The 27,491-nt window shown below is 39.9% G+C and overlaps 1 protein-coding gene across 1 annotated transcript; it reads left to right on the forward strand.

The window, feature by feature from the left end:
• Positions 1-1,460: 1,460 nt before the first annotated feature.
• LOC138631445 (sodium/potassium/calcium exchanger 3) lies at positions 1,461-26,071 on the forward strand. Its single transcript, XM_069716393.1, has 17 exons — positions 1,461-1,962; positions 7,674-7,784; positions 14,539-14,615; positions 14,807-14,881; positions 14,981-15,065; positions 15,554-15,657; positions 16,071-16,145; positions 16,240-16,265; positions 18,529-18,582; positions 18,698-18,840; positions 18,931-19,097; positions 19,172-19,409; positions 19,811-19,977; positions 20,374-20,488; positions 20,594-20,706; positions 21,242-21,307; positions 22,611-26,071. Exons 1-17 carry the CDS (start codon positions 1,860-1,862, stop codon positions 22,719-22,721), a joined length of 1,830 nt encoding a protein of 609 aa, XP_069572494.1. The 5' UTR covers positions 1,461-1,859; the 3' UTR covers positions 22,722-26,071.
• The last annotated feature ends 1,420 nt before the right edge of the window (positions 26,072-27,491 follow it).

The following is a 27,491-nucleotide window of genomic DNA, read 5'->3' on the forward strand; positions in this document are numbered from 1 at the left end:
AGTAAAAGTTTGTCCTATGAGGTGTCTACGGACGTCACCTTATCAGATCATCTTATCATCTTTCAAAACATCTTCAGCAGAGGGGACATACCCCTGGAGACATGGCAGCACTCCTGGCAGAAGCAGTACATGACGCTTGCAGAAAGGAGGAGGGAAAGATGCTCAGGACGATTGAAATCACGGGACAGAGGCGCAGGTAGATCTGCAGGTGCCAGTGACACAGGAGAGCATGGGGCATCACGATGGCTTTGGCTGAAGATGGAAGAGTAACCTGGTTCTGGTTGGGCCTGATCAACTTTTCAGGATTTTTGATGAAGCTTAAACATCGAATGAAAAGGGAATTCACCTGAGGATGAGTCGGGGTGCAACTGTGACATCAAACTGTATGTAAGCTGATAGTGAAAACAATTGATGCAAAGAGTTTGACACAGTGTCCACCTCTGAAAGCATGGCATCGCTATGTTTTGATGCCTCGCTTTATTACCCCAAATATGACCTGACCACTCCAAACACAGCTTGATTAGGCCTGCAGTCGCAACAGAAGGATATTGTGCTGGTTTTTAGTTCAGGAAGAGCTTCTCATTAAAAATTAAAAATAGAGCTGTAAACTCTGATTAAAATAAATCAGCTTGTATCTGAGCTTTACTGACAAAGATAACACTGAAATCAGTAAAACTACATTTATTCTGACTGATTATTTCATCATGGTCTCAGATCAATCATGCAATACTGAAGACTTGACCAGCAGATGTCGCTATTTTGGTTTTTCTTTTAATAATTTTGAAACAGTGGACTTCTTTCAACACGAGTGCTTCATGAAAACATTTATTCCACCACTAGTGTAACGCCCTGTCTTTCTGAAGGACTGTTGTTATATTGGAAAAATAACTAACCCCAATGATGTCATAGTGATGTCATTGGGGTTATCTCAGTTTGGGCTCGGATACTGCTTAACTGAAAGTCTTCTTTTAAAAACTAAGGAAGAGAGGACAGATGCATTCACCAGGCATAAAGGGGTCTAATGAAAATACTCTATTGAGTTGTATTATGAGAAATCTGGTTTGACTCAGGGACTATGGACTATTATTGTTCAGACTAATGCAATATTTTTTTAGTAGCTGCCACTGAGCTAGCTACCCATTTTCCATCTATCCCTGCTCTACTCGGTTAATTAGCAGGACCGGGTGTGTTCAGCCAATCAGGTGCGAGCAGAGAGAGATGGGACATTTGATGTTTTTTCAGGACCAGAAGGACGTATCATCGCTTATATTTGCTTGCTGCTTATGTTGCTTTTATTAATTTTTTTTGTTTACCCTCTGTACTGTGTACTTTAATTAGTGCTATTCTAGCAGCTCGTAAAAGGTCCACAAGCTGCAAGAGGCGGAGGTGTCACACACATCGGTGTCCATTTGATCAGAAGAAGACGTCCCTTGTGTTTGTCGTCGCCTGGTGGCCGCGGAGGGGACTGCAGCGTGCGAGAGCTTACAGACGGTGAAGGCACACAGAGCTCAGAGCATGTCGCCTCCTGTTGCTGCACCTCACTGTGGGATCTGCTGTCGACCTTTCAGACCGCACACATGAACCGAGAAAGCTTTTTTACGCGTCATCCCGCTATGTGCGACCCGGACGTCTGGAGGAGTTCACCAACACGGCGCCTGCTCTGAGTCCGGAGGGAGGAAAAAAAAAACAAAAAAAAAACCGGGCTTGTCATTCCGGGGATTTTTGACACAACTTGTCAGAGAAGTCGCTTGCTGCTCGCTGGAGGTGGTTTACTCGGAGCTGCGTGCAGAGAAAGTGGGAAACAAGTGTCGGACGGAGAGCAACAGATGTTTTTTCGTGGACATGCGGCCGACTGAGGAATGAAAGCAGCAGTGAGGCACCGGCGGCCCTTCCAGCGGTTCTGCTGCTGTGGAGTCGGGCTGGTCGCCGTCATTTGGCTCGCACAGGTCATTCAGGCACCAGGTGAGACCTTAATATAGATCCACAGGCTGAGCGCGCCCGCGTGCGTCCGCAATAATCATAATCCTGAGCAGGTATTGACTGCAAAATAATATCACGATTAAAAAAAAAAGAAGAAAAAAAAGCATCTAACACGTATACTTTCGCATCATATTTACTAAATTCATGATAGTGAATTTTGCATGTTTCTTTACTCTGAAGAATTAAATATGTATCTGCCAGGAGCCCACATCTTAAATACCTGTAGCCGTATATTTTACCATCTGTACAATATCACTAAATATGCTAATTTTTTTTGGCAGTGTACGTTGATAATTAGGCTTTAAGAACAACTAGTCGAAAGAAAAAAAAATCAACAATCTTATCTATTTAAAACTATTATTGGTCTCATTAAACTGGTAGGAAATGCTGCATAGCCCATCAGAACATGTAGTGCTTTGTCTTCATCTGGAGCAAAGGACCCACTTCTCGCCTTTTTGTATAGATGTGTGTATGAATATATTGTTGTTTTAAAGATGCCATATATTACAGTAGATAGGTGCTGCATCCAAATGTAATCAGATAAAAGATATTAAAAAAAGATGGATTTAAGCAGAAAAGCAAGTAGGTGCAGATATTAGATTGTAAAGTTCAATCTCCAGCTGTGTGCCATTTTTTTTTTTTTTAAGCAAAGCTTTGTCTTCAAAGCAACAAATGGTACTGGATGACAAATATTTAAACCTTTGGTCAGTTTTGATTTTTTTTTTTATTCGACCTTTATTTTCCCAGGAAGCCCCATCGAGATCAAACATCTCTTACCGGGGAGACCTGGCCAAGATAGCAGCTGCACAGACTCACAACATATAAAACACAACATGAAAATCCAATATGTTAAGATAAACCAAAACGTGTCTCATTCATCACATTCTTTAGGATGCACATACATTTTTCAGTGGATATAAATGTATCTGATTTTAGATTTTTTTTTCCAAAGTGCACGGTAAAGTAGTGCCGTTTTCCCCAGATCAGGTGAAAACCCAGAATATGTTCAAAAGCAACCACCTGGAGGAAAGCTGTTAACAACCTGAGCTGAAGCAGCTTACATTTTCTACCATGATTTTAAAGCGTCTCCCAGCTTCTGTCCTTGTGGGGATGATTGACTCCGTTCACACTGCAGGATAGGTGACAGTTTGTTGATTACGTAAAGCAGGCTCAAATTCTGGCATGTCTAAATCCAATCACTGGGGATAACTTCAGTTTTAGGTTAGATATTCAGTAGATATTACATCTTTAACCCAGAAGAAATGCAGTATGTGACAGGGCATGTTGGGACTTCATTTTTGAGGACATTATTTGCCTTATCCTCAAATAAACCACCTGACCTTTTTCATTTCTGCCAGGCTGTCACACGAGCTGTTTTTCTTTCAATAACATAAACTATATGTAGATAAATAATAGATGAATTAATTTTTGTGTACAGTGGCACAATATAACACTCTCATACACAACACATCTGCCTGACATAATCCTGATTTCCCCACAGACTGGTTCCCCTGCTTCCCACAAGGTAAAATAAACTTTACATAAATCTATAAAAGGACATCCAGTTCACTCGATGTCACATCAATAACTGCATTTAGTTATAATTCATGTGCACACAGGACCACAATGTTTCTTACCTATTAAAATGGACACCCACTGTGACATTATGCACCGTCCACAGTCACATCAGTATCAGTCATTGTACAGATTGGGTTATTTTTCCTTGTTGAAGTGAAGTCTGAGGTAGCTGCACTGCACCTAAAGGCATCCCCCCCCCACCCCTTCACCCTCCTCCTCCTCCTCATTATCCTCTCATCATCTTTGCTGATGTGGTCACACACTGTCACACACACTCATCAGATGATCCAGCGCCAACAACGCTTTTCGTCCGCAGTCCCGTGTGCAGAGTGAATCTGTGAAAAGGTGAACTTTTTGTTCCATTAGGAGTGTTTGATTTACATTTGGGTTTCATCGTGGTGTTCCAAAGAGTGTCCTGGCGAATGAGCCGTGTCATTAATATTTATACTTCACCTTTAAATTATGAGTGTGCCACGGACCAGAAGAGGTTTTCTGAGCCGAGACCGAGGCCGCTAAACTTAAACCACGTAAAGGCACTCGGGCAAAGCATGTGGTCTGCTGTTTGTAATGGTGACAGGCACGTTACTCGATTACACATACTGCAGCATCCCGCTGCTTGTATAACCATTTATGGATGTGCCGGTCCAACCCTGAATGTCAATGTCTGTCTGATACTGTCACAATCCAGACTATTGACCAGTGCACCTCATATGTTTTTGCCAAGAAGAAAAAAATAATAGTGGAACAAACATTGTTTGAAGGGAAGAAGTGTGAAAACACCCTCCAGATAGCAACAAAGCTGATCACATACAAATAAATTTGCTCATATGAAGCCTCACCAAGCAAGATTTTACCGTGAAGATGGCAGCCCTATCTCTGTGCAAATAAATGATGAATTCAAAACTTTCAGGTCATCATAAATCCACTTTATTATTACTTAAAGCACCAGTACTGTATGTAGTGATAGCAAAACAAATTAACTGCAGCATCAACAGTTTACGTTAATTGATATTTTTGATAGGAGAGAAAATATGTTGCACTCATAACAAAATAGTAATCTGAGATTTGCTTTGCTCCTCCCTGTCATATTTTTATTTTTCTCTTGAACTTGATATTGTCCACACTCAGAAATTCATGTAACTCTGGTTTAAATCTAATTTAAGGTCAAATCAAATGTTCATCATCTCTTTGTTTACTGCAACACAACACTTTGGTGTAAATGTTAAAGTGGAGATCCGGAGGGCTGCAGTGTCGTCTGCATGGAAGTGAAGCGGAGAGTGTTGGACTGAAATACAGATATTATCTTTTATACAGTTATATCTAAACATTCAGGTTTCAGATGTAGCCGTGCTTACTGGTATTGCCACTATTGAGGATTTCACAGTCGGAGACATTTACTACCACAGCCTGCAGTCGTGTCTTGTGGAGGCTGTCTGGGGTTAGAGCCGAGGAAGCCGGTCTGTCCAGTCGATGTGTGATCGGCGGCATCAAATGTCTTGTTTCTCCTGAAGGAGGAGGCAACACTAGTTTTCAGAAGGGAGCAGATGATAGAGCATGACTTTGGTGATTCATGTCTTAAAATATGGTGTGATTTATTGATTTGAAGCAGTTAGAACATTTCAGCTTGTGCTCCAACAAAATGAACAGGCAGGGTTTCTGATATCTTTGTTGCAATAAAACCACAAAAATAAAATCGCAAAATAATAGAACGACGTTTAATCTGATAGCTTCAGTTTGGAGAATCCTCACAGTGAATTATGAATGATGTAATTATGATTTAACATTATGCTGTCTACCTTGTTGCCTTCAGCCTGTGTGTTTATGGTGAGCAGCAGGATTTAGGTATTTCATGTTATATCAGCTTTCATCACTGCTTCTGCACCCTCTTTCCTTTATTTACATCTAGCCGACTGCCTTATCTGGACCAATGATAACTGTAACTGTAAACGTATCTTAAACACCATTGATCACCACCAGCGTCGTAAGCCACTTCCAGACCAAAGGTCAATGCAGGAGTGAAGACAAGTGTCGTTAAATGCCTGGAAAGTGTGTGAGGCTGTGGTTTTTATGTACCATTTAAAGCTGTTCCTAATTTGAGGCAGGATCTCCCACTTTTTGCAGTTTTAAATGTATACATTACTAATCAGGAAAAGGAAAGGAATTTGAAAATGTTTACTACAGCTTATGCCATCCACTTACTAAACTGATCACAAGATGAGAGACACCACCTTACCACCTTAGCTAAACAATTTCCTAAGAAACCCTGTTTAGTGTTTAACACCAGGACATCAAACTTACAATTTAACATGTAAAAGACTTTGAAGGAGTGATAGTTTTATAGTGACCGATCATGCAGTTTGAATTTACACAAGGTGAATAACTGGGTGGAAAAAAGACTTGCCAGCGTCTCTCTTTCTCTGTTTAATTTAATTACAGTTACAGCCAGATAAGCCTGAAATTACATGTAAATCAGGTGCCTTCTGATAGAGTGTTTTGTCAATGCACTTGTAAGTCATTTGTGTTGTATTATAGTCCTGCTGTAAGCCACAGATTTCTCACTATTGGGGCTGCAACTAATGATTATTTCCCTTCTGTAAAGGAATCTGTTAATTTTTTAGGTTAATAATTAATTAAAACTACGATTTCCCACAGCCCAGTGGGATGTCTTTATATAGTTTTTTTTTTCCAGACTTTCCAGCTTTATAAACATAAATGAATCAACCTATGATGAATGAGCTACACATAAGAAGCTGCAGGGTATCAAATGCCCCTTCCACTCTTGATTCAGAAAAGGAACCGAATAAACGGCGCATTTTTTTATTTCTCCTTTTTCTAATGAGACGAGATGGTGGTTTATGTGTTGGAGACTTCTCCCCGGTTACTAAAAGTGTGAAAATGGTGCAGCGCCATCTGTGTCAGGAACCTATTTGAATTTCATACGATTCGAGCTCCTCTTGATGCCTCAACATGAAAGCCTTGACGTCTCCTCTCAGCCTCAACCGTTGCCCTCGTGAAATGGGCTCATTGAGCTGCAAGGTACAAAGGGACACTACAGCGCCTGGCAATCATGAAATGCAGCAGACACATACCCCGAGCAGCCTCATGTTAAAAGGACAGTGCGTAGTAGAGAGCATAATAACTGCTCCACTATCTTCTCGGCCCTTGGTGGAAGGATCTCTGTATTTTTTTTTTACTCCCGTAGCAGAGATGATGAGGCAGTTGTATCTGATGGGAGTTCCTTGGCTGTCGCCCTAAAGCTGTAAAAGCTGAAACCCACACAGAGATTAACTGTCAAGGAATGAAATACAGAGCTGAAATACGCTCTATAAAGATTTTAGTGCTGATGGCTCAGGATTACTGAACATGTGGCTATCTTCCACAGCCAGAAACACAAAACTACAGTCTGAGTCCTCGTTGGACTCAAGAATAACACTGGCAGCAACAATGCGAGGATTATTTTCTAAGAACTACTGTACATTTTTTAAATATTTTAATCCCAAACTATAAATATACTGTTTATTTAGTTATTATAGTCCAGTCAGATCTGCACAGTCGAATTAAAGTAATGTCAAAATATTAACAGAAAATATTTCAACAATTTTTTTTCCCACATTTTAAATCATTTTATCAATTAATAAAATTGATGCTTTGAGCTTCTGAAGTTGAACAACTTGCTGCTTCCGTTATTTTTCTGTCAATATAAATTAAATATTTGAGGTTTTCACACTGTTGGTCTGAAAAAAACAAGTAGTTTGTAGGCATCAGCTTGAGCTCCAGGAAATTATGATTGGCATTTCATCAGGGCTTCAAAAATGTATTCTAATTATGGTCGGTAGTCATGATTTTTAGTTTAATATAAGACAGAACAATTAAAACAATCCTCACAACAGAGGGGCCTGCACCAGCAAATGTTTGATATTTTTGTTTTTAAAAAATGACTCAAACAATTTTTTTTTTCATTTGACTCATCAACTAATCAACTAAATCAATAATGATAATAATTAAACATTCTTAGTCTCCCCTGTCAATCAAAGCACGGAGGTGTCTTCTGTATCTGTGAGGTCTGTGTATCTGTCTTCGTTTTGCACTAAAATGGCTGTTGTTTTTTGCAACAGAGACAGAGTCTTCTGGGTTTCAGCCGGGCGTGAACGGCGGGATGCTGCGATGGACACGCAGGTTAATGCAGGAGCAGTCAGACAACCAGACCCTGGATCAGCCTCGAGCAGGTGAGTCACTCGTCTCTCTTTTTTTTTTTTCTTTACTTGGATAGATGCCATGTGTTCCTCCAGGACACACAGACAAACTCCCCCAGACTGTCTGCATTCTGATCTGTGCTGTGATGTTTTACATTTTGTCAAAAATGAGAGAACGAAGATGAACAGGGATTTCTGATTTTATAACTGAATTCAATCCCTGACTGATCAAGACGGTCATTGATGCAACAATACTGTCATGTTGTATCAAGTACTGATGCGGTGCCAATTCCTCTTTCACAGTTTAAACCTGCAGGTTTTGAAATCACGAACTCCCAGAAAGACCATAAAATCAGTGTGACGTGTATTTTGTGTTGGTGAAGGAGATCATTTGAACGCTTTAAATTCTTGAAAAAGAAAAGGTTTGACAATATGTTTCTGCCTTGTGTTTATACGTGTGTGTGTGTGTGTGTGTGTGTGTGTGTGTGTGTGTGTGTGTGTGTGTGTGTGTGTGTGTGTGTGTGTGTGTGTGTGTGTGTGTGTGTGTGGTGTATGAAGGTTAACAAAGAGGTGTACCAGAGATTTCTGCCTCTTACCTGCATGTGAACTTAAAGGTCATGCGAACTTGTTGTCAGGGGTTTGTGATCTGTGTCAAGCGGAAATTCTCTCGGAGACAGACCGACAGCCAGAGCAAAAAGTCAGATCAGATTTTCTCAGGTGGTCTGCTTTCAACGGACAACCAGTTACTTTCCTTTGCTTCCTTAGCACTCCTCAATAGTTTGATGAGATTCAAGCTGCTTTTCATGAAATTTTCACTGAGACACGCAGCCAGTCGGCAGCCATAATCGGACCTCTGTTTCTCTGGTTCCCAGGCTGATTAGCTGGCTGGCTGACATGAGCCGCATTCATCACAGCTGACAGTTTTATTATTAAAAATTCAGATCAGAGAGGAAATCTCTTTATTGTCGCGCGGGGAGAATAGCGCACAGTAGATGAAATAACATGGCTGCACAATAAAAAAAATCTCTTGCCTTACTGACAGAATATATTTCTGTATCTTCATATCATTTGCATTAACTCTGTGGCTGTGCTAATGTTAGGCTGCCATTTACAACGCTGTATTGGATGCAAACTGCACAGTAAGGGTTAAAACCCGAGTACAATATTTCTGGCATATTCTTATATAAATGTATGCAAATCAGGTTATGCCACCAAATGCCTTTTTCAGACCACACACTCCTCCTAAATGTCACCTGACGGGTGCTCTGCCAGATGACGATGTGCAACCTACAAACATATAATCAGCCAATAATTATGTCGATATTCAAGTAGATTTGAATGAAAAATTCTTGCATGACATCTTGTGCATGGAAAGATGTTTGCACGTGTGCAGAATATGCAAAATATTCATCAGGAAGCCACAAGTCTTCAGGACATGCCAGCACTTATCTGTCACAGCATGTAGGGAAGCTCATCATGTCAGGGTTTCCAAATAAATTTGATTCAGGTATTGTATTAAGACACTTTGTTCTCAAAGTAGCTTTTAGGTTTAGATAATCATTCTGTCATAGTTCAGTCTTTTGAACAAATAACGTTTTGATTATATTTTATTAAAGGCTGATATCTTAGAGGTGCACAATCATGGACTCATCAGCTGTAAATTAAGATGTTGCTTGCACCTCAACGTCCCACTGTGTACCACACATCCTCTTCTGTGATATTAGAGGTTTATTTCCTCCACACTTGAGAGAGAAAATAATGGGACTCCGTGTCTCTGTCCGCCAGCGCTCCATTTGGTCTGTGCAGCCATTTGTGTTTTGCTACCTGATAACATACTTAACCTTTATTGAGTTCCTGGTTGCAAACAGATCTCCCTCATTATCTCTCACAAAGACACAGGCGTATTGCGGATAGCTACTTCACTGTGGTAATACGCTAGAGAAAAGGAGTGGAACAAAAGGCTGCACCAGGTAGTATAAGACTCAGTAGTGAACCCGGCTCCAGCCTCAGGTTGCCGCCCTCCTCCTCAGCAGGCCGTCTGACAGTGATTGCATAATCTGTATTGTGATTAAAAAGCCTGTCCTGGACCTCGGGGGATATTATCTTGGGGATTGCACAGTAACGTCCAGCCCCAGGCTCTCTTTCTCTCTTTCCATCCCTCCGCTGCTTAACAAGATGGAGACGGCGTGATTCGGCTTCAGCTGACAAGCCTCGGAGACCGCTGTTGCTAGGCAACTGAATGCTAAATTTTGAAACCCAGACAATTCTGTCTTTCAAGCATTAAAAGTGCAAAGCGAAGAGCTAAAAATAGACGGGCGGTTGTGGGGTGGGTGCTGGGGTTCAAAGAATCCGAACAATGTAAATGAAGTAAATGGATCGTGCTGTGTTGTTGTCGAGGTCTATTATGTTGTTTATTTTGGCAAGTAACAGTCAGCTGAGAATAGTATTTTTCCACAGCTGGGTTTGAGGATTTTTTTGGGGGGGGAAAGTGTTGAGAAAGACTAACTGGCAGCTAATGTACCACAAACTGGTCTTTAACTGTGGTCTTTAGCAGGACAGTCACATGATGCAGCAGTTAAATCAACCATTATTTTGTAGGCATGACAAGTTTTGGAAAATCTGAATCAGAGATGATGTGGTCTTGCTCTGAGCCAGAGGTTTATTATACAACCTCCTTTTAAAAGCTATGATTGTTATTGATCAGAGGATGTTTTGCAGTTTTTTTTCTGGCTGCATGTTTATTTCCTCACCCACCAAGCTGATGGTGGACGGTGTTGTATGATTAGGCAAAGCTCTCTTCTGTCGCAACAGTGTTTACATGATGTTTAGTGTTTTTATTGATAGGCGAGGTGGTTTGTGCGGTTTGAAGCTCTGCTGTCGTTTCATCAGCGTTGTATTCAAACTGCCTCAAAGGAAAGGGAATCAAAGCACAAAAGCATAATTGAATTTACATTACACACCTGGATGAAATATTTATTTTTTGATTCTTCATGAAAAATGCAGCTGTGTTGCAGATGTCTCCGTGTGTGCCGATACGCCAGCGCCGGTTTGGTTGGTGCATTATGCGACTCTACTCGCCGTGGCAGTTGATACCATAGCTTGACTCCATGACTTCCTGCAGACGTTCAGATCGATAACATTATCCTGCACCGCCCACTGCCCGTCATTCAGCTTCAATGAAGCCTCCTGCAGCAGATTGACTCAGAGAGCTCAGCTCCTCACATTAGCACTGGTTTCATTTAATGAGACTTCACTTCTGATGCCTAGTGAAGAATTAGTTTGGCATTGACTGAATGCTCGGAGATCCAATCTGTCGCAAACACTTATTGATCTGCGGTCAGATAAAATACATATTGAAGAAAGAAGCTGTCATCTCTACTCTATACTTGTGATCTATTGTCATTACACAATCAAAATAACACCAAAATAAAGTGATGACTGGTTAATGCCTCCCTGCAGTTTAAAATAGGAGCCATTGGTTTATAATAGTCATAAATGTTTACGTGGACTCCACTAAAAGCTAATAAAGTTTTACATTGTGGACACTCGGTGTGTTAAGGATGAGAGCAGACACATTAGGGCCAATTTACGCTTTGCTGCTCGACAAACATTGTCTCATTTTAGCATGTGGCTCCTGGTTTTTAGAGTGCTTTAGAGTTCATATATAAACTTGTTGTTTCGTGCCCTTTTTTCCATCAACAGGTTCAGCAAACAATCGACAATTATCACTGTTCTGCTCATTATATACTGTATATTTTAAAAATAAATTCTCTGCCACAAATCTACTGATTTCTTTTTTTTTTAATCTGCTATCAACTACTTAACTTATAACTTGAATCCAGTTTGCATTAATATATCTACCTCATGATTAAATAATTGTTAAAAGAGTTTTAGATATATAATCTTTGGTGTAAAAGACCAGTTAGTCGAATAATCAATTAGTTGATAAGCAGAAATATAATGTTTGATATATTGATAATTGCTTAATTGTTTTGAGTATTTTTCTTTTTTAATAGTGAATATTTTTTTGTTGCAGATTATTGGTTGAGACAAAATGAGAAATTTTAGGCAGCACCTTTGGCTTTGACAAACTGTGATCAATAATAGTCACCGTTTTCTGACATTTTAAAGACAAACAGCTAATCAATTAAATCTTTAATATAACCAGCAGATTAAACAATAATGAAAATCTTTGAAGCTGGCAACAAGCTCTGTCTGATACTTTAACATCACTCTTTGTTGTTTTAGGTTGAATCATCACTAGATCTTTGTCATTTATAATAATATCACTAGTTGTGACTACAAAGTAGAAACATATTGATGCTTAAATATATATACTGATATTTAGATTTTCTGTAATTCACAGAAAAGACTACACACTCATAGTAAATTAGAGGTGTCATTGTGAGTTCTGCATTTCATGCACTTATAAGTGGAGAGGCATTTTATTTCATTTAATTATGCGAGATGAAGTGAACAATTTATTGCTAATGTGCGTATATTTGAATTTCCAAATCCCAAATGACAGTCCTGATGTCCCTCTTTAGGTTTGTGAATGAATTTTAGGTGAACTTGTAGTTGAACGTTTTTCATTTTAAACAGGAAAACTACTTAAAAAAAAAAAAAAAGGTTATATATTTTATTTTTTGCTTGATTAAGCTTTAGTTCAGTCTGTGAAGAGGTCCTCCCCAATCACCAATACATGCACCTATTACTGACAGTTTGTCCCTTTAGAGGTGACCGCACAGCTGACTGAATAGATCTGAGGTGATACATGTAGTTTGAAGAAATCATCCCACAACCTGAGTATCGTCTCTGTAAGAGCACTTCAGCTTGTGTAGGAGTGAAACAAAGACGTGTGAGCTGCTGTGAAGCCTTTGACAGACAGAATTGGATCAGAGGTGAATCAGCTGTGGGAGCATCTTGATATCCTGGTGATTAAAAAGACACCAAACACAGAAAAGTGGTGTTAGAGAGGATTTTTTTTTTTTTTTTTTTTTTTTTTCCAGAGCAACTGCACATCAAGTGATCAGTAAACCTCTGACTTTATTGAGCTGATGGCACATCTGGCTTAAAACCCTATTTCCGGAAGTTGCAGATAGTCTTCAAACCCATGTTTTTTCTGATGCGGCCTCACATTGTGAAACCGCAGCAGCACAGTCTGCACGGCACACTCTTGTGCAGAAACCTTCAGTAAACCAGTCGACTGTTTCTGTCTCTGTGTATCTCTGTGCCGTTCTCCCCCCTCCGTTGCGCTCTCAGACCTCTCCTGGGGGTTTGTAAGGAAAAATAAATATTTTTAGACATTACGGTCCAGAGCTGCTGTCACTTTTATTTTTATTTTTTCATAAACCCTAACCATGGGAAACATATATTCACCTCCCCCTTTCTCACTGTTCATGTGATCGCCTTGCCTTTGGCTTCCTACTGCCACCCATCAAAAAAAAAAAAAAAAAAAAAAAAAAAAAAAAGCTGCCCCCAGGGAGAGGGTTGCCATAGCAACTACCTTCACCAGCGCAACCCCTCAAAGCGTCCATCTGAGCTACATGTTGTAAACCTGCGTCTCCAGCGACAGCACAACCTGAGAGTTTACGTTATGGGGCAGACAGGAGACTGGAAGGTTTCCAGGGCTCTGAGACAGGACGCAGGGAGCAGAGACGAAGGTGAAAGAAATAAAGCCAAAGAGGGAGCACAGATGTCCAACAGCTGATCAGCTTGACGGGCCGCCTGAGAAGACGGATACAGAGCAGCGCCACATTTAGGCTCTGTCTTTCATGCGATAAGATGTCAAAGTTTACATGCTAAGCCTTGATGATTTACTGGACAAGCCCTGCCTTTCAATAACAGCTGGCACACAAAGAAAATAGGCTTTGTCCGTCCTCAGTCTTAGGAGAGCAGAGTGACAGCGGCCTGCCAACCGTCAGAAACTCATTTCAAATGGAGGCCTTAAAAACGATGCACACGGAGCATTTTTTTTGGCCCGATAACACAAATGTGTAAACAGCACTGCACAAACATTATTATTTTCTAAAGGAACATGTCCAAGTTGCCGTCCCCTCCTCTGGAACATATGGCCTCCTCCTCTCACTCTCTGCCACTGCCGTGTCAATGATCAAATCTCATATCCCTGATCGCAAGGGACCCTCTCTTAATCCATGCAGCCTGTTGTTCAGTTTCCATGCAGCCGAGGTGCAGTGTACAGCGTGCATCCTGACGGCTGCGGTCTGCGTATTGTGTGCTCGTCGCCCCACTGTTGTCTCACACAGCAGAGGAGCTATTAATAGCTCCACACTCCCCAGTAGTTTAAATTCATCCAGCTCAGCTCAGAGTTGTAAATTGGAGCTGAACCACACTCTTGAGGTTCTCTTTTGCAATGGCAAATGAGCAAAGGGGAGCTAAGCTGTCATTAACAGTTTCCCCCCCTTTTTAACACTCAAGGGAGGACAGGAAGCAGCTGCCAGTTACATTTCCACCTCACTTCCTGTCTCATTCTTCAATGGAAGATGAACACTGTGTCTACATGTTGTTGTGGGTTGTATCATGTCTGTTAGAAATTGTGACTGAAATTAGTGACACAGGATGATCATACACACCTCTTTGGTTTTTTTTTACATCCTTGAGTTCCTGTTGTCATAAAACGTGTCAATACAGCATTGTGGTTGGTTTTTTTAAAATTTTATTTTCAGGTTGCAGGTTGTTGTTGTTTTTATATAGAAATAAAAAATGTTAAAGCTGAACTGATCAAATTAAAATACTGAATGATTATAATGTTATAATCCCCCTGCAGCCATCCATGAGTTTCCAGAGGACATCTTTACCAAGGAGCAGAGGAAGAATGGGGCTGTGTCTCTGCATGCACTCTGTGTGAGTGTTGCCTGAAATCTGCATATTCTTTCTGTTTATTTATATCCTTGACTCATCAGGCTGACATCCGACATCCCAATAGAATAAACCGACACAAATTACAAGCTGAGAGCTATACAACTGCTTTATTTTATATAAGTATGTGTATGTGACCTTCAGCTCTGTCATCTGTGCTCAACTGTACTTTCCAGGCTATCTACATGTTCTACGCTTTGGCCATCGTCTGCGATGACTACTTTGTCCCTTCCCTAGAAAAAATATCTGAGGTGAGGACAAAGCAGCAGCAACCTGCTTTCACATGTCATTCTTTGATTGTTATTATTGTATTCTTTTTTTTTTTTTTACATTTTATTTTTATCTTCCAGAACCTGCAGCTCAGTGAGGATGTAGCCGGGGCGACATTCATGGCAGCAGGAAGCTCTGCTCCAGAACTGTTCACCTCTCTCATTGGTTAGTACTTCAGACAATCTAGACGAAGTAACAGCTGTAGCAGTTATGAGAAAGATGACAAAATTAGTTTTTACTTACTCTTAACATTTTAATGGAGAAAATATTTTTAATTTCAAACAGTGTTCATGCCAGAATGATCCAGGAGATGTCAGCAGAGTCCACTTTAAAACATAAGAAGTATTTTTACCAAGTGATGTTTTAGTTTTTGGACAGTCATTAAAAGCACAAATAATCCCTCCCTCAAACATACATGACATCTAAAATGAATGATGTTTTATGAATTTTTATCAGGCCTTCATTTAGAAAATCTAAATTTCTTCATTTTGGAGTCGTCATTTAATCAGAAATCAGATTAATATGTTAAATATAAAATATTTGCTTTAGAGGAGGCTAACAAATGAAGCAGAGAAAATAAAAGAAACCCTGGAATGACCGACTGCAGGGACTTTAATTTAATCTGAAATCAGAACGACCCTTCCCACCTCCAGGTGTCTTCATCACTAAAGGAGACGTCGGAGTCGGCACGATCGTGGGCTCGGCTGTCTTCAACATCCTGGTCATCATTGGCCTCTGTGGAATCTTTGCAGGCCAGGTAGAGCAAACTTTTACCAACATCTTGCATACAGTTGTTTGTCATATGGATTATACCTCCTCATCCTGTTCTTTTTTTCATGCTTGTTTGTTCCGAGTCGATCACATAAGAGACACAGATCCACTCAATCTGGTTGTTGTTAAATATAATTTCTTACTTGTAGGTATGTGAAGAAATTTCCTGTAGGTCCATTTTTACTGGAGTTGCTGTTAAGCAGCAAAAGTTATAAAAATGATATTGCTTATAAAAAAAAAATCAGTGTTCGATAACAGCTAATAAAAAAGAGAGAGCAGAGAGCTTTCTGCCTGTTGTCTGTTTTGCAGGTGGTGTTTTGAACAATGGGATCATCACTGTTTGCAGCCAGTTTTTATTGTGTGATTCAACACCATAACATTTATAACTTCTCCTCACAGACGGTGGTTCTGACATGGTGGTCTCTTTTTAGAGATTCCTCCTACTACATCCTGTCTGTGCTGACTCTCATCATGGTGAGATTTGCATTCAGGCCACATACAGTAGTTCTTCTGTGTTCAGTTTTCACTCTTCTTCTTTGCATTTAATAAAACTATTTTTTCTCTCTAGGTCATCTATGATGCCACAGTTGTCTGGTGAGTCCACATACCTTATGTCTCTACCACTTTAGTACTTTATAAAAGGTTATCTTAGGAGTCCCTAAACTCCCTGGTTGGTGTGCGAGACAGTATTTTACACTGTTGTCACACATGCTAACTGTACAAATAAATACAAATTCTTGGGGGGGGGGTCTAGTCTGGGTCTATTCCAGTCTGAATATCTTGATCATCATCATATGATCACATTCCTCCAGTAGGTATTTAAGACAACACAGGTCTACAGGTTCATTGCTTTCCTCTCGCGCTCTGATTGGTGTCACGACTTCTTCCTCAAATGACTGTTATTACAATCATGATGATGAAAGTGTCAACTAGTTCCACAACCACTGATTGGGAAACTTGTTAAATCGATTAGGTTCCTGATTTACAAATAACAAAGCATCTGAATATGTATTTCCATTTCAGAGTCAGCAGATGTGATGAGGAACAAGTTCACTTTAAATTCTGCTGTAAAATTAACTTTGATTAGTTTAAATTGTTTGGTAGTGTGTCATCAGCGAGAGCCACTTTACATATGATCAGTGATCTGCTGCTCAGCTGTTGGATTGATTAGAAGGCAGTCGTTAGATTGATTTCTTTTTTGTTGCTGTTCATTTTCAACAGTTTCATCTATTCAATTCAATTCAATTCAATTTTATTTATATAGCACCAAATCACAACATAGGTTATTTCATGGCACTTAACACATTCAAATCCTTACAGCAAGACGTTACAATATTATACAGAGAAACCCAACAATTCAACAATTCCCACATAAGCTACGAGAGGAAAAAACCTCCTCTTTAAGGGAGAAAAACCTCCAACAGAGAGAAGGAAAAACTCCCTCTTAACAGGAAGAAACCTCCGACAGAACCAGGCTCAGAGGTGGGCGGATCCATCTGCCTTGACCGGTTGGGGTGAGAGGAGAGCAGAGAGAGAAAAGGACATCATAGAGATAGAAGATAAGAACTGTTGGTGGAGACGACCAGAGCAGGGCAGAGACACGCAGCTCCATGACAGGACATCTGCAAAAGAAAGAAGAGGAACTATGCAAGCGAGGGAACTGAATGGAGACAACAGACAATAAGAAAAAACTATAGGAGAGAAAAAGATGGTGAGGTATGAGTCAGTTAAAGAGTAGGAGGAAAGAAAAGAAGATCAGCATGTAATGAGGTCCACCAGCAGCCTCGGCCTATAACAGCATAACTAAGGGTTGGTTCAGGTCCACCTGAGCCAGCCCTAACTATAGGCTTTATCAAAAAGGAACGTTTTGAGTCTAATCTTAAAGCCAGAGAGGGTTTCTGCCCCTCGTGCTCATGATGCCTTCTTAGTTTCCTGTTCTGATTTTTCCTTTCTGTTCTGTCAACTGGAGGCTCTTGGGTAAAAAAATAGCTTTCCATTGTTGTATATGTGAGTGGTTTTAATGAAATAGTAGATTTATTCAAGGACTTAATGCCCTTTGTAGCAACGTATTCTTATGTGATGGATGGTAGACTGTTTATTAAATCACAGTGTGCCAAGTCAATGCTGTCCTGGTGTATATCACCTCACCATGTTCCTCCAAATACTGTTTGGCAGATTTGTGTTTCAGCTGCCTTTTAGACAAATGATGCTCAGTCTGTGCCGCGGTGGATGTTTAGTGTCTCTCCTGCTTAGTGGATCAGCTGTTTGTTGTTGGTGGAGGTTTTAATGAAGTTGAGATGAAGATACAGAGTTTTACATGTTCAGCTGCTGTATTTACAAAACATCCTAATGCTAAATGTTCCTTACTAGTGGAGGTACGAGGAGCAGCGGAACTTAAAAACCCTTTCGGACCAAGTTTTTGTTCTGATCCCCAAAGCATTTTATGTCTCTTAGCATCAGTGTTTTATTGTGTTTTTAACAGAGAAATAGAATGAAAATGCAGTTGAAGCCATATTTTGATGGCGGATGTTTAATAAGAAATCAGTCAGCTCACTAACAAAGCAACATCATCCTGTAACCATGGAGATGAGTTTGCACAACTTAATACTACTTGGACACCAGACAAATACAGTGTGCAGCTGTAATGAGCTCAGCCTTGGCCTTGAAGACATGTTATGCTCTATAATTCAGATCATGCATATTTAAACATTATTTATATTTAACAGTTAATATCCACACATTTTTATTGATGTAAGTCAGAACAGACACCCCTGCCATTACAGTGTGCTCATCCATCCATCCATCCATCCATCCATCCATCCATCCATCCATAACACGTGTGCTCTTTACTGTGCAGGTGGGAGTCCTTGCTCCTCATGACCATGTACGGGATCTACATTATAATCATGAAGTAAGTTTGCCAAAGACCAAACGACGTCATTAGTCACCTTCTCGTGTAAATTGTAAGGACACGCGCTGTTTATTGCGTGTGTAGATATAAGACATTAGTGTCTGTTTGATTGCAGGTTCAACTCCCAGCTCATGGTGTTTGTGACACGTCAGTTCAGGAGGAAAGGGCCGTGCTGCTTCGAATCAGAGGAGCACCGAGACGACAAGATGGGAGAAGATGCAGCAGCGTGCAACACCTCTATGGTGCTTCTCAACAAAGGTTGGGCAATAATATTGCTCAAGAGGATCAACATGGCTGTGGGGCTTTCAGTGTAAATGGAGGGCTAAATTGCCATCACCTTGTTCACAGGCCAAGCTCATGGACAGGATTCTCCTCCAGTCATGATGGTAGATGAACTTCTTATCCTCAACCCCCACAAACTGTCCTTCTCAGAGGCTGGCCTGCGCATCATGATCACCCCCCACTTCTCGCCCCGCACCAGGCTTAGCATGGCAGGACGCATGCTCATCAGTGAGGTACTTGATGCACAATTTAGACATTATAACACAAAAACACAACAAACTCTACAACAAAAAGTTTGTCACCACAGAGACAGAGACTGATCCACAGTTCGAAGAACCAGCGGGATGCAGAGGCCAGCCCTGGGTCCAGAAGGGGGTCAACCAGCAACAGTATGAAGAGGACGGGCTCCTGTAGTCTGGAAAATGGAGGCGGGAGACCAGGGATAGGAGACACCGAGTCTGGAGAGAAGCTAGGGGTCGAGGGGGACCAGCCAGAGGAGGAGGAGGATGATGAAGATGGGATTTTCAGTCCAGTGCGCATACCAGGTGGGGATGATGTTGTTGATGTGTTTATCTCTAGTGGGCTAATAAAGCTAATAAAGCTTTAAATTAATACAATTTTACTGTATTTTATTATTCATCTCTTTTATGAAATGTTCAACCAAAATGGTACATATGTGTGTGATATAGCCATAAGACCAGTTACACAAGAGCATACTGTTTGTCACTCATAAAGGCAAGTTAATTGTGAATTAAAGGTTATTAAAAATGTCTTACTTGACTAAGTCCAACTGACCCATATGTCAATAATCTGACAGTTGTCTTCACTATTTCAGTTTTCATTTGCAGAATTTTTAAAATGTTAAGATTATTACTCCTTGATTGACAAAAGTCCTTGATTACTGAAATAAAAACTGGTCTCCCAACTGACTTCCTGTTCGTCACAGACGGCTGCTTGGCGCGGGTGAGGTGGGTGATCAAGTGGCCTCTGGGCCTCCTGCTCTACTTCACTGTGCCCAACTGTATTCTGCCACGCTGGCACCGCTGGTTCATGGTCACCTTTGTGGCCTCCACCTTGTGGATCGCTGTCTTCTCCTACCTCATGGTGTGGATGGTAAGAACCTACAGTAATGCAGTGCAGACAAAAATAATTAAAAAAAAAAAAAAGATCCCCGATGCTTCAGGTTGCTGTTGGTTGGTTGTAGTATATGTCGTGCCTGGTTTTCTTTGCGACGCCTACTAAACATATATGTAATACACATCTACATGTTAGTATGCATTAATGTGTATTTCAAAACAGAAGCCGGTTTGAAGGATTTGTAGGACAAACTGGGATTGTTATTTGAGAACACACGGCCTCAAATTCCTCCCTTTTGTGCATATTATAGTTAGAGTAGTTACAGAGCAGAGGATTTCTTCTCACTCTTCTCACTGTACAAGTCCTACAACATCACACATTCAACTCCACGGCTGAATACTTGATCCTGATGTGCACTCGTGTTTCTCTCAGGTCACCATCATCAGCTACACACTTGACATCCCAGACTACATCATGGGCATAACCTTCCTGGCAGCGGGGACCAGCGTGCCCGACTGCATGGCGAGTCTGATTGTAGCTCGACAAGGTAAAAAGAAAGTGCTGTTACTTGTTGCTCTTTTGCCTGCTCTCTCTTTGTGTTGCGAGTGCTTCCGTTCAGTGTTTCTCTGTAACTGTTCCCATCTCTTTTCAGGCATGGGGGACATGGCAGTGTCAAACTCCATAGGCAGCAATATCTTTGACATCTTGCTGGGTCTGGGTTTCCCCTGGGCTTTACGTACCCTTGTGGTGGAACACGGATCATCAGTATGCAAACACTTTTATCTTTACAGAACACCTGTCTCTTTTTCCGTCTGTTTGTATTTTCCCAGGGTTACTGATATGTCTCTGCGGTAGTGGGGCGTGGTTTGGCTCAGCTGCAGGAGGGAGTGATTGGGGGAGTGGTTCACGGACCGGTGCCTGGAAGAGGCTTAATTAGCACAGCTGCAGTGAATCACTTGATTGTCTCGCTCCACATAAAAGCCATAAAAGCCCTAGCAGGTCACCAGACAGTCACTCCCGGGGACACGGAGCAGCAGGCTGGCTGCAGGCTGGCTGCGGACAGGACGTGTGGTATATGCTCGAATGCCCGGCAGGAGAGCACAAGTGAACCAAAATATTGTTTATGCTGAATAAACACGTTGACCAACTGTACCGTGGCTAGTTGTTGTGCGTTCGCACCGGAAGAACCCACGGTGACGGCAACATGTCTGTCACAGTCTCCCATGTGTTATATATGCAGAGGTCCTGGGTCCTCACTTCTGTTCAATGGTCTGTGACACTTGTTTTCTTGTTCCCACAGGTCTCCATAAATAATAAAGGACTTGTGTATTCTGTTATCCTGCTGCTGGCATCTGTGTTCCTGACGGTGAGTAAACGCAAAATACCAAAATGTTGCACGGTTCTGATATGCGTGAAGTTATTTAGAAATGTGTAATCATTACATATTTTGTGCTGTAGAGGTCTCTGAAAAGTTCACGTTTCACAAGTAAAATATTCTACTCGGATCATCTTGTTCACATTTCTTAACTAAATTTAAAACTGCACTAAACAACCTCTGGCTCCATAAACTCCCATTCAACTTCTCTAATGAAATACAAAGTCAAATTTGTTTGCACATGTCATTATGGTGTCATTCACAAAATGTGTTCCTTCTGATGTGTTTTCTGGCAGTCCTTCTGAAAATAATTCCATAATTAATGAGATATTTGCCCTCAGAGAGCGGTATGTTTGTGGGCGTGTCTGGTTTGATTGACATGCCAGGGGTACAGTCAGTGACGGTGTGTGGGCATAATGTCCTTGGGTTCTAAGTCAGATCCACCCCTCATTCCCCCCCGAGCTCATCCAAATACAGTCACTTCTGGCCAAACCAAGAAAGTGATGGGTGGGTTGTCACCTAGTTTCAGCCAAGCGGAACTGCCTTTCTCAAGCCTTAAGTTCAGATCTTGGTCATCACCATCTTGCTATTTTTGAGCTAAAAGTGACCATGGATCTGACCCAAACTGAACCCAAGGACACTATGCCCCACCCACCTATAGCGGAAACCTGAATGCACCATAAACCTGTCAATCAAACAGACATGCCCCCTTTAGACTTTTTGAGGCCTAATTAATGATGGGATTATTTCACATTGACCACTAGGAAACTAGTACAAAGAAATGACTTTAGCAAATGACTTATGACTTGTGTAAAAAAATTTATTGACTTTGTATTTCGTGAGAGAAGTTGAATGGGAGTTTAAGGAGCCGGAGCCTTTTTGGAGCCAACCCCTTGGTGGCCTTTAGTGATATTGCAGTTTAAGGCACTTTCACATTGGCTTCACTTTTCAGACCTGGAAGCTACATCCGCTTTTATATGCAGTTTATGTTTACACTTCCACTACGAGTGGCCAAAAAGTAAACAAATGCAGGTTTAAGGGATAGTTTGGAAATTCAAATTTATGTTACAGAATGAATATCAGTGAAGATGTATATTATTTTCTTTAACCACTTAACATATGGATATCTGGTATCTGTCTGTGCTGCGATGTATCCAAAACAGTTATATTTCATAGATTTAATATTCTGGCATCTCGTACTGCCAACTGTAAAAAAAATAACTGGTTAAAAAAAAAAAAAAAAAAAAAGTATCCCAGGTATTTCCTGAACACTGTTCCTGCCCTTTGCTTGCAGGTGATGAGTGTTCATCTGAACCACTGGAGGCTGGACCGCCGGCTGGGTCTGGGTCTTTTGTTTCTCTATGCCATCTTCCTGCTCTGCTCCATCCTCTTTGGGCAGATGTGAGGCCTTAAGGTCAAAGGTCAACCCTATCAGGCAACATGCTGAGTACTTACCTTTCTACCACACGTCCTCTTTCCTGAAGCCAAAAAAAAGTGACAGTGTCGTAGTGTTCCTTGTGAGAGTTTGTGTGCCCCTCTGTAGGACTCGCTAAGGTGAAACTGTACACACACACGCAAACACACATACACACAAACAAATCGTTTAGCACAATTTATTGGTCCTTTTTGTACAGTGCAGTGTTTGAAATCAGTCTTTAGACGTCAAATAGGGTGACTTGGTAAAGTAAAGCGCGGCAATTTTGCAAGCAGCAGGTTTATTGAGCCTTTTACTAAAAACAACAAAAAGAGGTGGCACCAACAAAAATGTGATTTTTAGAAACAAATTGTTTGTTTCTTTTTTTTTTTCGCACAGTGCTGTGGCTAATTAATGGTTCATATTTTGATGATAATTATTTACAGTACCATCACTGAGCTGAAATTTCCATTGCAAAACTACTTTTTCCATATATGTTTATGCCTCTCTAATGTTTGAATGTACAACAGCTATTCTACTGACCTTTTTCTGCTACCAATCTTTTCCAAAACATTTTTGAAAAAAGATCAATTCCTGCTAAAACTCTGCCAAGTTTGCTTTACGGGCCAACATGCTACCAGGCAAATCTAAAAATCTGAAGTGTCTGCTTGATAATTATTTTTCTAAATAAGTGCTTTGCTATCCCTATTTCATAAAAGCAATAAGCAAGTAGAAGTTTAGAGTAACATTATTTCTACATATTTTACTATTTAATTTATTTATATTTTTAATGTTAGAGGTCTGAATTCTGCTGCAGCTGAGCAAATTAATGACAAGATCGCAAGCTAGTTCACTTCACCCACATCACAGCAAGCACAATTCATCTCCAACAGACAGTGAATTTATTAGCTTGTATCTGGTGCTGAGTCCACATATTGTCACCTCAGACAGTTTCCGTCAAACGCTTTGAGGAGGGTACACAGCTGTAATTTAATGTAGGGGGAATTCTGTGTAAAGGGAGATTCCACAATTAAAAAAATAAATTAAAAAAAATGCCTACTGAGTATCCAGCTCTTCAAAATAAGAGCAGGACATGTTAGAGGCTGAAATCCAAGATACTAATTTAGAGGCCCGTCATGCATGGTCCTGTTTTTCCATTATTAAAGCTATCAGGCCTTATGTTTGATGTATGCTCTGAATGTATACCCTCGTTGACTTTAGCATTAGTCTGAAAATATTTACATGCATTCAAATGTAGCAGGTGGCACTGTATTACAGCACAGAACCTCTGAACAGCAAATGAGGTGCATCAGTCCTACATCAAAGACACCGTGTGTATGTTGTCAGATGACTTTTAGAATAGATTCATTATGAAAATGCACATTTATTGTGAAAATATTTTGATGAATTTGCCTCACCACTTTTAAGTAAGTATTGGGACAGCTTAATGTACGTACAGACATTAACCTAGTATTACAGTATTTTTAGAGGTCTTCTTACTATGAAATCTAATATATAATGTTCTTTTATGAGTGTGACAAACTTTGATGACTTTGAGTGCTGGTTAGTTGTAATACTTCACGTTTAGGTACGACAATCGATGTTTGTATTGTTTCTTGTGCATTTTGAGATTATTTCTCTTCGGTGGAACATTTTTACGTTTAACAAGCACACCCATCAGGACGGGTGCAGAACACGCGCATACAGTTATTGAATGTGTTTGTGTGTGTGTGTGTGTGTATTATGTCAAATAATAATTCCATGTTCATGTATACCTGCTGCTCCTCTGTCCTCCTGAAAAATACACAATAATCTGGACACAGCCACTTCACACAGGTTGTTTTTTTTTAGACCAACAAACTGTCAGTTTTCTTTGCGTTTTTGGTTTTTAAATCTGTGAATTCAAAACTAAATGTTCCACCAAAGGGATCATGGTGATTCTTTTTTAAATGGCTGTACAATTATTATCATTGTCTACTCGACAATACTTTTTACTGTTTGTAAATGTTAAATAATTTACATAGTTTTACAAAAATGAATGTCTGACAAAGACTAGTTTTGTGGCGTTTTTGATATTTTTTAAAAACTACATAGAGTAAGCCTCTTTGTGAATTACTGTAACGGAATGAATGCATGTTTTGTCGGTGTGTTCAGTGGACTATGAACGATGTAACGTCAGAGCAGCACTCCGTTTGTTCTTTTCAGCGTTTTCTTTTATTTCAGTATTGATTCATTGACGCACTCAATCTTATTTGATGCAAGAGAAAACAGAAAATTAAACTCCTATTTACAAGTTTAAATTGAGTTTAAAAAAATATTTTGGTTAGACTATTTTTAAATTTGAGAGTGTACTGTGCTAAATTCTTTAGGTATTTCAGTGTCGACAAAGTGCCGTCCTTTTCCCAAATCAAGGCAAAATGGAACTTATTTTAAAATTGAAGACAGACATTTTTTCATCTTACTAATACTTTCTTTTTTTAGCTTTAATTATTTACAAAGAGTAGCTATTTCAAATGTCTAATGATATCACATTGGGTTTTAGGGTGACAGAAGCTGTTAAAATGCTGAAACATGTTAATTATCTATTGCATGTCCTGAATACAAAAGTACAGTTGAGGGTTGAATAATTAGTTTGTAGGTAGGTTTTGTGCATCAACTGAAATCTCTTCATTCAGTGCTGAAACAAACTGTCCGTTAATCAATAGAAGAAAAAAAAAAAAAGGAAAATGTACGACGATTTAGATGAAGTCTTTGTTTGCTTGATAAATGACTCAAACCTTCGCTGAGTCATCTATCAGTGACTTGGGACTTGGCGCTTTTCCTTTTCAGTTTTTGGCAGCTGGTTAAACAAAACAAACCCCAATCAATTTTATTATCTGAAATAAAATATTAATCTGAAATTTTACAGATTCCTAAGTAATACATTTAAAGTTAGTTTTCTATACTTTTAAATTTAACACTTTTTTTTTTTTTTTTTTTTCATTACCCGAAGCAGAAATAGTCTTTTCCCATCGGTATTACCTCCATTCTCCACTATTACAATTCATTGTGTTTCCAGCAGACGACCCCCTGCAGTGTGTGACACTGCATGCGTTGAGAGTCTCTGCTGTAAGCTCCTGATACAGATCCAGTGATCTCCCAACATCCAAACAGCTCAACTCAAGTACTTGTGGTTTCACAGCGCTCAAAGAATGTTCTGTTTATTCTGCTGTGATTTTGGAGGTAGAAGATATAAAAAAAAACAAATTAAAAAAAAAAAAAATCCTGCTTTAGAAATAGTATTGGATCATAGAAGACTGTTCTTGTATCTTCAGTGCAATAAAAAAAATGTGCAATAACAACTGATCTCTTTCACCTGTTATTCTCTGTAGAAGGTGGTGACTGAATGGATGGAGGTGCAGCTGAATAATTAGAGAGGACATTAGTGTGTCGCCGCCATCTAATGAAGTAAGCAAGTAAAAAAAAAAAAAAAAATACAGAGCTTCAAACTTGCAGTGCAGAACTTTTGTCTCCCCCTTCTGCCAGTGAGAATAATTACAAAAACCTACTATGTCGCTACTGTTGTTGCTGTAAAATGGTTGATAAATTGTGGATAAATGAAACAAAAGGCAGAATTTGATCTTTTTGGCCTGAAAACATTTTTGAAAGTCATGATTTGATTATTTTATCACCAGTAAACTTAGCAGAGGGCTAAACTGGAAGTTAGCTGACTCTTTGGATTGATCAACCTCCAGCGGCACCAGGTGGCATCACATCTTACGGCACTTCTGCATTGGCCTCATTTTCCAGAGGCAGAAGCTACGTCCACCTTTATATACAAGTTTATGGTACGTAGCCTAACCTCCGTGATACAAACATATTGCTATGCATCAGTGATATTTATCAGTGATCCTTCAGGTTTTCCAAGTGGAGAGAATAAAGAATGCAAAGTTTATCCTGGTTAGCACAGTCAACAGGGGATCATAGTTACATTATCATATTTTGGGCAATGTACGATACTATGATATTTGTTTTTGTTTTTTTGCCATTTTGGAACTCATGCTAAACAAAAACATGTTTATGATATTTTAGACGACATGCTATACTTGTATATTTTTTTTTAAGAAATTCATTTTTAGAAATTTTTGACGACATACGATAATTTGACATTTTCATGACATTTTGGTTGACATGCTATAGTAAGATTTTTTTTTTTCTTCATATTTTTGACCATGAATTTTCCCAAACGTGACAGTTGGTGCAGTGGTTACACTTGCCTCAACAGTGAAGAGTTCCTGGTTTCGATTCCCCACGTATGACTTTTTTTTCATATTGCCACAACATGCTATAGTGTGACTTTTTTATGACATTTTGGACAACGTGCATCACAACACACAAAATTACCTTGCCTGGGGATTGAACCCAGAACCTCAGTGCTATGGGGCAACAGCGCTAACCACTGTCCCATTTTAACACCATGGCATCCAACATTACCAAACAATTCATACTATAGCATGTCGTCCAAAGTAAGTGCTACGAAGTGCTGTAGTATGACATTTTATACTATGAAATGTCTTTTTTTGGACAACATGCTATACTATGACATTTTATTTTACATTTTGGATGACTTACGATAGTATATATTAATGCCATTTCAGTTGACACTATGACATTGTTTGGACATTTTGGACTAAATTTAATTGTCATTTTTATGAAATTTTAGACGACATACTATAGCATCAACATTTTTTTCACATTTTGAACATACTAGTATGACCTTTT

The sequence above is a fragment of the Brachyistius frenatus genome, unplaced genomic scaffold, assembly GCF_029030835.1.
Source record: "Brachyistius frenatus isolate BFR_SWC_R1_liver_20210118 unplaced genomic scaffold, ASM2903083v1 Contig_157, whole genome shotgun sequence".
Taxonomy (NCBI): domain Eukaryota; kingdom Metazoa; phylum Chordata; class Actinopteri; family Embiotocidae; genus Brachyistius; species Brachyistius frenatus.